At 45.0% G+C, this 16996-nt stretch overlaps 1 protein-coding gene across 1 annotated transcript in view; it reads left to right on the forward strand.

Annotated features, from left to right (window-relative positions):
* Positions 1-11: 11 nt before the first annotated feature.
* The window catches only part of BCL2 (BCL2 apoptosis regulator), a 96002-nt gene continuing 79017 nt past the window's right edge, over positions 12-16996 (forward strand). The window contains exon 1 of the mRNA XM_015619531.3: positions 12-1821. Coding sequence (XP_015475017.1) covers positions 1252-1821 — 570 coding nt within the window. The 5' untranslated portion in view covers positions 12-1251. The remainder of the gene's footprint in view (positions 1822-16996) is intronic.

The following is a 16996-nucleotide window of genomic DNA, read 5'->3' on the forward strand; positions in this document are numbered from 1 at the left end:
GGGCAGCGGCGCCGCGGCCGCGGTCCCCATCGGCACCAGTCACACCGCACACACGCCCCGTCCGCGCCCCTCTTCGGCAGCGCCAGGGGCTCTTCCTCCGCCGATACAAAGCTGCTCGGGAAATGGCAGCAGTCAAAAGCAATTTTCCTTCTTTATTTTTATTTTCGTTTTTCAATTAATTTTTTTTTGCGCTCTTGCTTGTGAAAAAGAATGAATTTCCTAAATATATACGATTTTTTTTTTTAATTTTTAATTTTTTTGGTGTGTGCGTGCGTGTGTGTGGAAGCACCGGGTTCCTGCGATCGGTGTCTGAATCTGAATGAAACTACGTAAATGCATATGTCTGTACGTTGCACTGGAGGGAAAAACAGAGCACTTCTGCGAGAGCTTGGATTCAAATGTGGTTCATCTGGTCTCCAGGATTTTCCGTCTCTTTGGGGTTGTTCGCCTTCCCGGGCTGCGAGGCGGGATTTTCTGAGCTTTGACACATCTTTGGAGATGTCTGTTAAACAGGAGTCTGGGAAAAAACATTTGAAATCGTAGAAATATTTTTTTTGCCCCATTCCCATCCCCTTGGTGACTTGAAGCATCAAAGCGACCAGAACTTAACGCTTCTGAAGACTTGTGATGTTTGGATTTTATTGTTGCTATTTTTCTTTTAGAGGAAACTTGACAGAGGAACATATTTATAGCCCAAGTAAGTACTTTACAGAGGAAATTTAGTTTGTGTAACTTAACAAAAAAACCCAAAACCTAGCGTTGAGGTTTCTAGCATAAAGTGCGTTGGATTAATGTCCATCCAAGGCTGCTTAGCAAATCGTGTTGAATTGCAGTTCTTACAGTGTGTGTTCGTCCGGTCCTTCGTGTCCATGGTAGTCCAGCACCTAGGGGAAAATGCACCTGATTTTGAGTCGGTATAATATTTTTTAAGATGTATTTCAACACCGAGGAGGAAATGGTCCTAAAGTAAATTTATAATAAGTAATAAATGTGCACCTGGAAGTAAAGTATTTACAACATTTTAATCCCTATTTATGCTGTGCATCTCAAAGGAGGAAACACTGAGAAGACAAAAGTACCTCCAAGACCCCAAGAACTCCCCAGCATGAATGAAACCGTGTCCAATACAATAACTGGATTATAATTTTTGGTGTTATTAATTTTATTACTATTGGCTGCTTTACTTTTTTGGGTTCATCCTGCTCCTCTTCTTCCTCTCTCCCTTCCTTTTGCTGCTTCCTCTTGGGAATTATGGCTCATCCGGGGAGAAGAGGCTATGATAACCGGGAGATAGTGCTGAAGTACATCCACTATAAACTCTCCCAGAGGGGATACGACTGGGCTGCCGGCGAGGACAGGGCACCCCTGTCTCCAGGTCTCTCTGCTCCTGCTGCTGCTGCTGGGACTTCCTCTGATCACACTGGGCTGGTGTCTCCGCACCCCGAGCCCCCCGGCTCGGCTGCTGCTAGCCACGCGCCCCCGGCCGAGGGGCTGCGCCCCGCACCCCAGGTCGTGCACCTCGTCCTGCGCCAGGCGGGGGATGAGTTCTCCCGACGCTACCAGAGGGACTTTGCCCAAATGTCTGGCCAGCTGCACCTGACACCCTTCACGGCCAGGAGCCGCTTCGTGGCCGTGGTGGAGGAGCTCTTCCGAGACGGGGTTAACTGGGGCAGAATTGTGGCCTTCTTCGAGTTTGGCGGTGTGATGTGTGTGGAGAGCGTCAACCGGGAGATGTCTCCCCTCGTGGACAACATTGCTGCCTGGATGACTGAGTACCTGAACCGGCACCTGCACCACTGGATCCAGGACAACGGAGGCTGGGTAAGTCACCCCGATTGCTCGCTTCCTCTCCCTGTTCCGGCCCGTGGCTGGTGGGACCCCAGGCTGGGCAGAGCCCCAGAGATCGGACTCGGGGGAGCAGATGTTGTGTCCAGGGGGTGTCTGCACTGGGATGTGCCAAAGCAGTGCAGGCCTTTTGCCAGTTGTCAAGTTTCACCTTGACGCAGGGCACGGTGAAGTGGTTTGAAGTGGGGGGAACAGCTACAACTCGTGAGCGAAAGGGGTGAGCGAGGCACTGTCTTCATCAGTGGTCTCCACTTTCCTGTGGTCTCCAGTTCTGTCCACCCTTGCCTGTTGGCAGAACCGAGGCAGGTTCCTAGCCAAGGCAGGGTTGTGCAGTGGGGTGGGAGAGGGTGGCAGAGATGCCCATCCAGCTGCCAGGGAGGTTGCGGCAGGTCCCAGGCAGTGTCGGGACAGCAGGAACCACCTGTGTGCGTGCATGCCATATCCCTGCCTGTGAGGGGTGATGCACCAGGCTGGTGTGCAGCAAACACGGAGTCCTGGTGTTACCAGCAAGCAGGTGGCCATCGGTGACAGTGCCTGCAGCTGTGCTTGTCACTAGAGTGGGGTCTTATGGTATAAGATATGCCTAGAGTGAAAAGTCTCCGTCTTGAGATGAAACAAAGGTGCTGGGAGCTGTGTCTGTGGGATTGTTCTGGAAAATGAGTATTTGTTGTAATCTGATGGGTGGCTGTGTTTTTGGGGTAGAGATCACCTCTGTCTGGGGCAGGCTTCAGCATGCCTGGATCTTCCCTAGAAAGGGAAGATTTCCACTTGTGGAAAATGGACAGCTTTTTCACTTGTAGTCAGCCAAAAGCCTTTTCTTTTTCTTTCTCCCACTCTTTCCTTGCAGAATAAGTAACTGCATTGATTTAGAAGGGTATTCTTTCCTTTTTTCCTTTATTAGTTGATACACTGGAACAAAATGTGGTCCCAGCCGTTCTCCCACAAACCAAACCTGTTGTATGTGTAAGGCTTATGATATTAGTGTTTTGGAAGGAGAAATGGCAAAAGTTATACTGAAGAAGAAACCTGGGTTGAGAGCTGGCATAACTCACCTAGAAATGGAGGTCAGCTAGGTAGGACACTGACAATTTCAGGTTCCGTCTCCTGTGAAACACAGAAAGTTGACTCAATTACACAGCACACCTTTAAGAGGTGTGTGTAAAAAAAATATAAATTACATGTATGTTTCCCAGTTAACGTGTTTTTCAAAACTGGTGTTTATTAGCACTGGATCTCTCTGGTATATCAGTGTTAGGCTAAATAATGTGCTGCCTGCATTGATCATCTCTGTTGAAAAAATGAAGGTGTTACCTTCCCTGCAGCTGAACCCACCTGACAAAAGGGGATTCATGTCCAGGGATGCAGAGGACATTTCCTGCTGCTATAACGGGGGCAGCAAGGCTTTGGGGCCCTTTTCTCAGCAGGAATCCACACTGTGCACCTCCCAAAGGAGTGCTGCTGATCCCTGGCTACAAGTCACACTGGGGGCAGGATTGTTCTCCTGCTCCCCTCTGCTTCCATCAGGAAGGAAAAAAATTCAAGATTCATGGGGCCAGAAGGGGGAGCAAAAAATGTGTGTGTGTGTGAGAGTGCGTGTGTGTGTCCATGTATTATATACAAATAGGCACACATATACAGACACACACTTATGTATATACACACATACACACAGAATGACTCCAGCACTTGGTTGTTGGGACCACACTTGGGAGAGGGAGGTCTATCCCCTGACCCCGTAGTTCATGGATCACTACAGAGAGTTTGGTAGTGTGGTGGGGGGTCTTTTTTCACAAAACAGATAACTGGAGGGGAAAAAAAAAATCTGCAAATGGTTCAGGCTTTTGGAGACCTTGGCTTGTTCAGAGACGAGCAGCTAAAGGGTTAGGGATTTTGCGACTGCACTTCTGGGCTGGGATGCCTAACTTGTGCGTAAGTCCCTCCTCAGGCTGGAAGCCCGTCTGCGGAGCTGGGGCCCTCGGTTCGCTCCAGAGCCAGTGAAGTCATTCTGTTGACTCCAGTGAGCTTTGGATCAAATCGTAAGCTTGCTGGAGATGTATTGTCCTGTGGGTGTATTGTGTAAAGAGAAACATAAATAATGAATAAAACTGAGAATGTGAAAAGACAGGTGTTACCAGGCGTGATTGGCCAGAGGAGGCGAGTGCTGGAGCTGTTGCTCGACAGTTAGAAGTACAAGAAACTCAGACAGTAAACAATGACTGCCTTTAAAAGGAAAGGATACTTCTTATCAATAGCCATTTAATTGTTCATTGAGGTTTCCTATCAACAAAACCTCCAGAATCTGGATGCATGTGATACCGTTTACTGTCACTCGTTATTTGTGGCCTACACATGGAAGATGTGCAAAATACTACCTGAAGGTGGCTTTTGCCTGCATCTCTGGTACATGGCTGGTACCTTTGAGCCCTAGCTTTATCAAATACAGGCAAAACCTTCCAGCTGGTTACAAACATGAAGTTGCAAACACAACTTTTGGGATCCTCTCTTCAGGCAGAAGAAATCAAGGAGGTCATGGGGCAGTGGATTTTTCTTTTTTTTTTCTTTTTTATTTTCCTACATCTCAGGATCTGTCAGTGTAAAAGGATGCTTTGACATGTGTGCTTCAACTTGCCTCTTGGACCATACCTCATGTATGAACCTTATTCATAAATGGCTCTTCCAAAGTAGCCTTGTATTTGGTCATGCTTGGTAGGACTTCAGCACAGTCACTTGGAAGATCTCCCTGTCATGCAGGGTACTACAACAGGCAGGCTGCTCCAGCCTTCTCCTGCTTTATATTTTGACTGCCTGGTATTTTGTGGAGTGGTAAGTTTATTAGAGACTGCACAGTACCAGAGAAGAAAGCATCACAGTTAGTCATGATAGTGTATTTTTACACAGCAGGTAAGGTGGGCAGCATGGGCCTTGTGTCTCATGGGTGAGCCTGTGTCTTACACTCACGTCTGAAATTTCATTGAGGTATTTTTCTTATTTGTCAGTTTGGTCTGAGTCCGTTTGGTAAGTTGGCAGTGTGTTTTCAGGATGTGAATTCTTTATGTTGCAAGAGAAACAAAGAAGGAAAGCGTATCGAAGGGCAGGATGGGAGGGGGATATGGCTGGTGGAGTATAAATTTTAGGCAGTAGACATTGCTGATAATGGTGTCTGAGGTTGTTAATGCCCTTACAATACGCAGCCTCATGGGTTTGTTCAGAACTTAGAAAAAGCAACAGATGGGGACTGCACATAATCTGCATTATTAGCTTGTGGTTCTGGTGGCAAATAAATGCTGCTTTCAAACATTTTCACTTTGGCCAGGATACCGCAATATTGTACTTTGGCCTGATAACATCTTAATTGTATTAAAAAACTAAAAAGAGGAGAACTAGCTCATCTCTGCAATTTTGTGGTACTTGGTATAATGTACACTTTCTGATTAAAAACTTAATGGCTTCATTTTGATTTCCAGAGCTGCAGAAGGACTGGCTTGGCAGTGGCCTGTCGCGCTTGGCAACTTTTTTAACACTGACGTGGGGAACACTGAAGGGATGCAGTCGGTGTGGGAGAAAACTGTGCTTGCCTTGCAGTGATGGGTTCCCTCTTTGGGCACACAACCTAACAGACGTGGGAGCCATGCTTAGCTCTGGGCACTTCTAGCCCAACATATGGCTTTCTCCCCAAGCTGTTCAAGAATAAAACAAGAGCATGAGCACTACAGAAGGAGGCACAGGCACCATCATATTTACATAGACTTGTACATTTTTGATGCAGAGTGTGCAAAGAAGCCCAGGTGAGAGAAGCAGAGAGAAAATTCAGCCAAGAACACTTAATTTTAAATTACTATATTTATATTTGAACCAGGAATGCAATGGCCATGTGTTTTTATTTGATTCCGTTCCTTTATTGTGGTTCTTTATATTCTGCTCAAGAGTTAAGGCCACATACAGGGGAGGATTTAGATGTCTGAAGTGGACCTTAGGTGGAACATAAATGCTTGCATCCTCCAAGTGCCTGCCTAGCCAGAGCGGTGATGGAAATCCCTGGCTTCTCACCCAAGTTAGTCAGGAGCTGCTTCTGCCAGTCTGGGGCTGTGTGGGAAACCATTCCCAAGAACCTCCGTGTCTTGAAGCTGGCAGGCACCCTCTGGCCCTGCTGCTGTCACTTAAGTGCCATCCTCACTTCCAAATGCATCTGAGGAGAAGCCCCCACTCTTCTTGGTGCCTCCTTAATTTAGGCCTCTCCTGAGCTTTGGCAATGAGACTTTCTCCAGCCTGGCAGTGGGGCATCACATCTTCAGCATCTCAGGAGGTCTCACCTTCCAGATGGCCGCTGATTTTGCTGAGCTGTCCTCCCCTCTGGCAACAGGGCTCATTCTAATTCTGCAGGGGTAAGATTTTGTTTGGTGGAGGAGGAGGAAGAACTAGGGTGTCTAATTCCTGCAGTCTGATGTGTTTTCTCAGGTGGCTGTCCACAGCCAAATGAATACATGCTTCTTAGATGAGCAACGAGACCCCATGTTTCCCTTCTCCTGAGCTGATTGTCCTAATCACTGAGCTTCCTCTTTTATTTTTTGCCCAGTAAATCATTATTTTTCTTTTCTTGGTGGCATATCTTGGAAAGGAAGCTTGGAGGATCGCTGTGCCCTGCAGTGGTCCATGGCTGTGTCATGAAAGTGAGGGATGGCAGGTGTATCTGCCTCCAGAACAGAGCTAGAGATCATGGATCAGTGGGGCACAGGGCCCTTCCAGATCTCCTGTGTGGGGCACTGACCAAAATCCCATTGCTTTTGGGCTCTGGGTTTGGGCTGCTCTGCCAGGCACCCACCTGCACAACACGCTGCTCCTTGTGCAAGTCCCAAGCAAAAGCCTGTAGCTCTTTCAGCTCAGGACTTCACCTTGCTTGGAGAAGGATGCCATGTGCTTTGCCAAGGAGAGCACGGAGCAGAGGCGCTTTGACTTTCTTTAGCGGCGACGTGCGGCCTTGTAACGACTCAATCCCCAGTGGGGCTAACCCCAAGTCGCTGTTTGACTGGTAAAAGGAAACTGTCTGAAATCCACTCAGTTAAATAAGTGAATTGGCAGTTTCAAGTGTTGCACCTTCTAGGTCCTTTGCCAGTTTTTGTGGCTTTGTGGGTTTATAATCGAATTCTCAAAATATTATCAAAATATTTTTCTTTTTGCTGTTGCTGAAGAGCAAGAAATTCATTCTGTGTGTCGAAGCAAGAAGAGCTAGGGCAGAAAGAAAATTATTGTGGTTCTCTAGTCCCTTTCATTTATAATAGCTTTCTCTGTAACTTGCAAAAAGAGTAGGCTGCATATTTTCTCAGAAGTCTATTTTTTTTCTAAAAAAACAAAAAAAAAAAGTATTGACTGTGACCTTTAAAATTTCAGAACCAGGGGTCTCACTTTTGGAGATGATGTCATTTGCCTTGATCTTGCAAAGAGCTGTAAAGTTCAAACAGCAATCCTATTAAAAAGTTTTACTTTACTTTCAATATTGAGAAAGAAGTTTGTTCTGTGCCTGCACTAACACAGGCATCTCCCAAGCTGCTGTGTTAGCTCTGCTGGACAGTAAGGAGCTTAGTTTTTTGAGTATGTAGCTTGAAATTCAGAGTCGGTAATCCATGAAGAAAATCCAGTTGAATTTTTCTGCCGAGGCACAAGCGTTCCTCCGATGGCAAAGCACGGCTCTAGCAGGAGAATCACAAGACCTATGCAATGATGTGTGAAATTGCATGTGGAGCGGAAGCATTTTCCCAGCGGCCAGATCCCAGGGCCTGGGCTTCCTAAGGCAGCACGGGAACTTTGTACTGCATCGCCAGCAAACATTAAGCCCTTGTGCTCCATACAGGTGTCCTCGATGAGAGGGTCATCTCTCAGCAGGTTGGACCTGGCGTGGTGGAGGGAGGTGGATGTAGAAACAGGAGTGGCGCTCAGGTGTCGCTCTGAAACCTCTGCTGTGGTTTTGGTCTCGTGTGGTGGTTTGTGCCTGGCGCGGAGAGAGCCAGCCTTGTGCTCTGCCATCGCCACCAAGGGATGCTGTGCTGGGGCTTGGGGCAGGGGTGGCTGAAGTGGTGGCTCTCTGCTTGCTGGGGCCAGATGCCAGCAATAATGCTGTGTCCTTGTCTCCCATCTTGCTCTGCAGTCCTCTCGCCAAACCAGTCCAAAGCCTTTGAGTGCCACGGTCCTGCCCTGGGGCTCTGGTAAGGCAGTGGCCACTGGCTTCTGGTCTGGGTAGCCCCTAGCTGGGTCAGCAGCCTGATGGGCAGTCATGGAGCTAAAAAACAGTGTGAAAGATCTGGCTGAATAATGTCTATCCTTTTAGCAAAGAGGATTTTTACTTCTTGGTTGATTCATTTCCATCCCTTATGGTGATCAGGGTTATGGTGAGATGTTCTGGTCCTGTTTCAGCTTTCTGCTTCAAGGTGGACCAGCAGTTCTCAGCTTCTTGACTGCCTCCTTCTATCCCTGCTGCTGGCACTGGGCACTGGGTGCTGGGCAGGATGCCACCCAGCCATCAGGAATTGTGTGTACCAGGTCTGGCCTGGCCCAGGCCACCTCCATCCCTGTTTTATTTTCCTTCACACCCTTGGGAGGGTGGAGCCCAGCCCTGTTTGGTTTGTTGGTTTTTTAAAAATAATTTATTTATGAGCACCTCGTGGCTGCCCTCCTGCTGATTTAGTAATAATAATAACAGCATTTGTTATTCAGTGGCAGCAAAATACTGATTATTTCTAAGGGCAGTACCGGCCTGTTTTATTTTCCATTTCATATATAATAATAGGATGGATGAAGGTGTGCGATGCCATAAATCTTCTCTTCCCCAGCAGGATAACATCCAGGCCTTCTTGGCAAACATGAATGCTGATGACAGATTTGAGGGATTTTTATTTTACTCTGGCTTTCAGTCTCATTAACAATCTGATAGCTTCTTTTTTTTTTCCTTTTTTTCCCCTTTTGGCTCCCAAAAGACTGTGAAACCAGATAACTTTTCCAAATGCATCTAAAAGTCTGGAATTTATTTTCTGTTATTTTATCTTTATGTTAGTTTGCTGTCATAATTATTGTATATTGATAGATTTTGCAAAATTCCCCCTTGCTGTAAAGTTCCTTGCCAGTTTCTGGATTTTACAGTTAATGAGTAAAAAAACAAATCTGATGTTAGAAAGTTGCATTGACTTCAATAGGAACAGGAAGAGGCACTTAATTGGGCGATTGTAGTTGTGTTTACTTTGTATATGCGGCGAGAGAAATAAGATCAAATGAAAAAGCCACAGGTTTTCAGCTAATAGAGAAAACCAGCCTTTTCTGCAACATGTGATTAACCTTTGGAAGTTGTTTTCATGGGAAACCTGTGAGTGGAAGTACTGAGTTGCATTCAGGAAAGGTTTAGCTATTTATTTTCAAGAGTAATGCAAACATCTATGCTTCTGTTTGAGTCATATTGCTTGAAAGGGCAGTCATACGCCTTGGTGTAAATTTAACATCAACTGCTGAAATCAGATCACGGGTGCTGAAGGTAGAACTTTCTCCAGATAATGCTATTTCAAAATTACTGCTTTTTAAACGCCATTGCTTCTCCCCCAGAGCAGCTGGTGTTGGTCAGTGACTGGGTTTACTGGGATGGATGTGCTGCTGGCCTCATCCATCCAGGGAAAACCTACTCCTGCATGTGCTTTGTTACGGTAATTGTAAATCACTCGATGTGTTTCTAAGAGCGCCCACATCACAGAATTTTCTCCTGTGCTGACTGAAGCTGTGTTATGCATTGCCACTTCTCATTTAAAGTTGCAAGCCCATCCTCCTTGTATTTGTCATCGAAGTTCTGTGAGAAGAACCAAGTGGTGGGTTAGTGGTTTCACTTGATGATTTTAGAGGTCTTTTCCAACCTAAATGATTCTGTGATTCCGTGATTTTGAGTTAGTTGAAGGAAACAGTCTGCATCCTTCAGTGCGTACATCATTTTACTGCTACTTTATTTAGGAAGCATAAAAAGAATGGTTCCATTTTGTTGGTTGAAAAGGCAGCTAACTGAGTTTCAGGGTACTTCAGTGAGTAATTTAAGAATGTGGGCCAGGTACAATCTAAAAGAAAAGGCCTCATTTTACCCTGCATAGTGACTGAAAGACACCATTGCACAACTGTTTGAGAAAGTAACTAAAAGTCAAAACTTAACTTCCTCTTCTTGGCTCTGGTACTGAATACACGATAGGAAATGGGGCAAATCACTAATATCTCTCTTTTTCAGTTAACCCATATATGAAATACATGTTATATGTAGTATATACAAATATGCACACAAATAAATGCTATGCAGCACACAAGATATGGGAAATTTGTTGTTGCCCTTCATGCTATCATGAATTGGGCTGATGATCTATAATTAAAAAAAAAGGAGTGATACAAGGTACAATTTTGAACAAAATGTCCAGTTTAGTAATTTGGATCTTAGAATAAAGCTCAAATCTGTAGCAGTACATTTTGTCATTGCTGGAGCTTGCTAGCCTGGGAAAGAGCAAAGTGAGTCAGATTGTGAAACTATCTTGGGTGAGATTTGAGTAGAGGGGAGATAAAAGAAAGAAAAAAAAAAGTTAAATGGAAATTAGGCTTAAACTTTTTCAGCTCCACTGTTTGGATGTGTTTAGCAATACTTGTGATGGAAGAAGATTAAAAAGATCAGTTTCAGGTGTTGATTTCTAGTTTTTATGTAGGGGAAGGGTGAGCAGTGAGAAATGGTGAGTGACAGTATTTGTGTTTTCCTTTAAGTATCAGCACAGTTCACTGGGTGTTTAGAGAAGGGATTTGTCTTTCCTTTTCTATTCCCGCTGTATGTACAAGCTGTCTGTGGCACTTCAGGGAAGGAGCAGTATAGGTATATCATATACACCTGTAGTAAGTATCTTTATACTTGTATTCTTGTGTTCCCATTCACAAGCTTCATTAAATGTTCAGATGCAAGCAGCAAAAGCAATTTTAAACATTTTTTTTTTCAAAAAGTGAGTAGTAATCAAACCTTTTGGCTTAATCATGAGCTTGAAGTTACTCTTAACTGTCTTGCTGAACTGAGGCTTAGGAGACAAAATTCTTGTTGTGTGCCTTGGAGAGACTTGCATGAGTCATTAGAAAGATGGGATAAGACCACAGACAGCAGGCCAGTGAAATCTATGGGACAGTCATGTAGCCTGGTTTTGTGATGGAATAACTATTGCAGGCTTTGTCTCTAAAGGAATGAGCTTCTTTCTTAAGAATATTCTTCACATGTTCAGACTGTATTATAAAACATAGTAGAGGATCCTATTTCTAATCTCTTATTTTTAATAGAGAAAAAAGAGTTAGAAGTAAAGATAAATACACCAGTAAATGAGTTGGCATTTCCATTAGCAGAATAAGGTGGTCAGTGCTGTAGATAGATAAAACCGGTTGAAATTCCCAAGAATGAACTCTCAGCTTAAGTGAAAAAAAAGACAGTAAAAAAACTGAAGTAATGACTCCCTCGTTCATAACTGAAGCAAATTCTACATTGTGCTCCAAGCGTCTGCAAATTTTTGCTCAAGTCAGACATATCCAAAGCCCCTCTCCTGAAGTGATCTGGCACATCACATTAAATCACACTCTCCAAATACCTAATCCTCAGTCTGCTGCTGGATGCACAGGGTCCCAGATATAACTGAGAAGGAATCCTAATGCCTGTGTTATTTCCAGGTTCCAGCTTGACCTGTTCCTTTCTCTGCTTTCCAGATCTGCAGTAATTAGCAGCACTGCTGTGGAGCTTGGCTGAGGGAAAGGCTTTGCTCCTCACGGGGCCGGAGTGCCGCAGCGGGGTGCCCTGACAAGGGAGAAAATAAACCAGTCTCTTGAAATGTCAGGTGGCAATCAAGGCTGCGAGTAAATGAGCCGGCCTGGAGTCTGTTCAGGCTTCTGCAGTAGCTCACAGCTGTCTGCAAAAAATCCCTGCAGTAGAAAATCCGCATATTTGGCTCTGCACTGAATGTGTGGAATCCTTGCCCGTTTGGAGTCAATCGCTATTTTTTTTTTCAGTGTGGGTGCTAGGACCGGTGGTGTCTAGCCTCACATAGCAGTGAGCATGTGGACAGACCCAGAAAGGGAGCAGTAAAGTGTTGTACAGAGCCTTGGTTACAGTGGATGGTTGGGCACAGCTGTGCGGTGGCGGAAAACTGGAGCAAGGCTGCCTCGGGCTTTTCCTTGGGAGTGCTTTTCAGCCTCCCCCGGCATCCTTGCTGTGAGGAGAGCCCAGGATGCCACACACATCCTTCTGACAGCACCTGTGTGGGATAGGGGTGGTAGTGTCCCAGCAGTTTTCCAGAAACTGATCCTGCTCAGCTTGGCCAGTAAAGCTGTTCCTCAGCCCCAGGGGAAAGCTGGGGTGCTCTAGGAGCATGAGAGGGGGGCCTTTCCACTCTGCTCTCACTCTGGGTGGCACAGGTGGTAGGGAAACCTGCCAAGGCATACCTCTGTACTTTCTTTCATACCTATTGAAGTGGATTGTTTCACAAGGGAATAGTGTATTTATTTTACAAGCAACCGTGTTTTTCCTGCCTTTTTTAAAAAAAATATTTTATTTTCCCCAACACAGTGAGAAGGATGCTTTTGACATGGTAGTATATCCTGCAGGCTGGAACTTCTGTGGGAGTTCAATGGACCGAAGGAAGAGGCAGCACTGGCACACTGTTTGGCTGTTTAAACTGGCCTAGGGTTTGTTTTAGAAAACTTGCTTGCCTTTTCTTTTTTCCCCCTCTCTCCACTCCCTTCTCTTCCCCCCTGCAGACACAATACATCATTCTTGCAAACGCAACTGTTTAACTTTAATAACTGGCCTAGAGCAAAAACTGACAGTGGGAGAGGAGCTGTTTGGTTTGCAGCTGCTGACAGCTGGAATAAACTACCTGTTCTTTTGGAAGGGATGGACAGGCAGCTTGTTTGGTTTTCAGGAGACTTTGATCCCTAAAGAAACTCCTCTCAACAAAAGAAATAATGACTGGAGCTGTGGCGGCTCAGTGTTACTGACTGCTCTTTAGATGTAAGGCTCTGAGTTCGATGGGGAGGCTCTGTGTGCAGATGTCCCTTGTCTCTGTACTTCAGACCTTTCTGCTGAGAGCAGCTCCTCATCCTGGAAGGTCACTGTAGCCAGTGCCTTGGGAGAGACCCAGAGTCCCGCTAAAAATCAGTCTCCTTATGAGCAAGGTCCCCATCAGGCTGGTTTGACAGGAGCTCTTCAGAACAGTTAAATGGCTTCGGTTCTCAAAACCCTGCCTTGAAGCAATGAAGGCTGAATGATTAAGTTAGAGATTAAATAATTTTGCAATGAATGGTTTTACCTCTTGGCTCCTTAAGAAAGTCAGCCTTCTTATTTTGCCAGTTCTCAGAAGAAAATGGCACCAGTCCCATTTCCTCTTCTCTTCCCTCAGGGCCTGCCACCCTTTTTATTTTTATTTTTTTTCCTCCCAGGGCCATTAGACAACATGCAAATTATTCTTAATAGGGCCAGAACAATACTGCATTCCCAGTGGGATCATTAGGGTCAAAGCCACCGTGTGCCAGCCCTCAGTGTGATATTAATTTTGGCTGTGTCTGCCCCAGGGTTTGGAGGTCAAGCAGAAGGGGGCTGTTGAGCACAAATACAAGCAGGACCTGTCCCAGCAGCCTTCTGCCCATAGCAGGCTCTGGCCAGGCTGTTTCTGGGGCTTCTTCTGACCCCCTGGCAAGGCTGTTGTGCTGCAAGGCACTGGCTCCTTCCTCCACCTCTCCTGCAGCCTCACTGAAGGTTCCTAAGAGGGGACAAGTCCTCCCCTGCACAGGGACCTTGCCAGCCTGAGCTTTGGTGCAGAGTCTCCAGAGGACAAGGAGAGGTTGGGGCAGCTGAGGAGAGGATGCTCTACCCCCACATTTCCTTCCCCTGCCAGTCCCTTCCTCCCAGGAACCCTGAGAGTCCTCCCATGGAGGAACATGTTGGCAATGAATCTTTCAACATTGGCTTTGGAAACTTCATGGACTGTGTACCACAGCTCAGAGGGAAAGGAAGGGCATCTGCCTTCATGCCTCAGCCTTGGGCTGAGTTCTGTCTCTTGCCTTTGCTTTAAAGTCATGGGATTTTGCCATTGGAACTGTTGGCAGGGGGATTAGGGCATTTTCAAGACTTTTTGTAACGCATTTTGCAGGGAAGTGGTTGTTACTATATTTGAAAATGAATGTAGGGGATAAAAAATAAGTATGTCTAACATCACTGACTGAAGCAAAAGTAGAGAGAATTGGATGTCTCTGTCAGGACTGGGATTGCAAGTTCTTTTTATCCTACAAGACTTCCTGAGGGATGGTTATACCTGCTGCAGGGCAGAGGCTGAAATCCCCACCAAGGTCACACTTTGGCAAATGGCAAGACCTTGGCATCATGTCTTCACCCTAGAACAAAATTAAAAAGGAATTAAAAGATGAACAAAATTAAAAAGGAATGAATGCATTAGATTTTATAAAATACTTCCAAGCAGTAGTTTGGCTGGGCTATTTTTTTTTTTTCCCCTCTCTCTCTTTTTGACCTTGGCAAGGTTTCTGTGCGCTCCCCAATGCTGTGAATTCAGATGTGTTTACCTTTAAAAGGTAGCAATAGACTCGCTGAAAGTCTCTGGCTTCCAGGGAAGCAGAATGAGAGGGCTCAAGCAGAAAGTGAAACTCTTTAAAAACACAAATGCAACAGAGCAGCCTTCTTTCATTTTCCCAACTGAGCATAATGCAAAAAGTAAACAGTTGGCACAAATTATTAATACAGGTTTGCCAGGAGGCTGATCAAAACCACACTGAATTCAGCAGTATGTTTTGCACAAAGCTCAACAGGTTTTTTGCATCAGACCCGTTGCAAGGTAGAGAAGGATATTTTTGAAAGAAAAATGCCATTTGAAAAAATGTGGAAAATTCTCCTGCTCTACCTCCTACATGTTTCTATTGTCAAACAGTCACTGATCTTATTTTAGACTTGACCTTCGTGTTCTTTCCACAGCACACAGGCTGAATGACATGTTATTCAAGTTCTCAGACAATATTATGATATATCTGCTTTTATATTTAGCTGTAACTTTTATTCTCCTTATAAACAAACCCACCTAATGTAACCACCACCTATCCAGGGAAAGTATTTCCATTCCCCTCGGCTTAATTTGGACAAATTTGGCATGAAAACATTCAATAGTTCCATAATAACCTTTGCAACAGGATGCCTGCTGTGCTGACATGCAGGTCTAGAGCGACTTGTACCATGTGCCAGGAAATTGCATTCTTAAGAAAAATCTAGACATAAATTCTGAACAATCAACACTTAAATTTTGAGAAGTCTGGCAGCAAGCTGTTATCTGCCTCATGGGTTTTCACTTTAATGACTTTTTATTTTCTGAGCACTGCCTCTCTGTCCTTTAAGCAGACTGTATGCCCCCAGCCCAAGTTAGCTGAGCTTTGGAGAGTGGAGAGAGGGGGCAATTCCCTCTTGTCGCTGTTGTGCGTTCCAGCACTGCGCCTTGACATGGCAGGATGGCTTTTCTTACCAAAAGAAAACAGAACTTAGCTGGAAGTTACATAAATGGGCATTTAGCTCTCAGTGGGCATTCACACAGCTGCTGGGCTGCAATGCAGTTCAGCCTTCCCCGGCAAGCTGGAAGGAGGATGGAGGATGGGAAGAGATGGAAGTACCACCAGGTCCATCTATCCTCAGTCAGCTAGGAGCATCTTTACCCTGGGACAGGATGGTTTGTTGAAATATGAGGGGACTGAAGACAGGAAAGAAAAGGTTCTCCCTGCCTTGAGATCTCTGAACAGTTCATTGTGTTTTGCTCATGCCACTGAAGGTGGAGCAAGCGAAGTGGCGCAGCATCATAGGGATGCCCATCTTCCAGAACTTCTGCCCTGCTGCCAGCTTGGACAAAGGCTCCATGATTCTCAAATATTCTCCAAACCTCCATTGTTCCTACTTAAGGGAGAAACAATATGGCTGGAAGACTCTTATGTGTCTCTCCACCAAGAGCTCCGAAGTGTGCATTACCTGTTACATCAGCAAGAAGAGAGTGTCTGTAGACCAAAGCAACTGGATCCCTGAGCAGTGCTGCTAGCAGATTGCAAGAAAAATTGTCAAGACACACACAGCTCCTCAGGAAAGAAGAAACCTGCTGCTTTTTGTGATGAGTTCAGTAAAGCAAAGGGCCAGTTTAATCAGCAAAACATTAAATGAGGTTCTAGGACGAGGCAGGGTCGGGGAGGAGTGTTCTGTGGATGTGAACTTGAAGCAAAATTAAAGGCTGTGAAACCGTGTGAACTGAACCCCATCAGGGAAGGCTTACTAAAACTTGAGCCAGGAAAAATTATAGAGTTCTATAAATAGCTAAATTGAAAATTGAATGAATTCGTGTGTGTGGATGCACACGTCTATCTATGAGGTCATGTGTATAACAGAAATACAGTAGTACTTCATGTGTCGAGGTTTTTTTAAGTAGTGGAAAATGTTTTAATGATTTTTTTCTTTTTTAATTTTTTTTCCTAGAGACAGTACATTATGTTCTGTCCTTAGGGCCAAAAACACAAAGTGCCTATTTTCATGAGGAATCCTACAGAAGGAGGAAAGGAAAGAATTATGCAGTGAAGCAAGAGTATAGTAGCCATTCCACAGTGATTACACATCCAAGCAAATCCTGCACTAGAAAACTCAAAAATATATTAGAAGCGGAAAACAAGATGTGTGAAGTGTTTCCTATTCCCTCCCCACACCTAATGACAACCAAGCAAGCAAGGGAGGTGGTCATGGAGTTTAAATTTAACCCCTTGTATTTGATAATACTGTATTTCAGTGGCAGGCAGCAAGCATGTTATGTGCACTCTAGATTGAGGACTTCCTCTGCTTATTAATTTTGCTCCCTCAGAACTTTCAGTTATTTTCAGTATGTTAAAATAGTCCAGACACAAACCAGAAGTGACTGGAAGCACTAAATAATGCAGCAGACTTTGAAGAATTCAGGTAGTTTAAATGAATCCCAGCCTGAGCAGCTCTTTAATTGAAGTACAAAACTGTTTTTAGTTTTACACTAATAATTTGTGATTCCAAGTCTGACTCCCCTTCTTTACCTTTTAATACCTTTCATTCATCCTGCAATGGTCAAATGATGAA

Source organism: Parus major, chromosome 2 (assembly GCF_001522545.3).
Source record: "Parus major isolate Abel chromosome 2, Parus_major1.1, whole genome shotgun sequence".
Taxonomy (NCBI): domain Eukaryota; kingdom Metazoa; phylum Chordata; class Aves; order Passeriformes; family Paridae; genus Parus; species Parus major.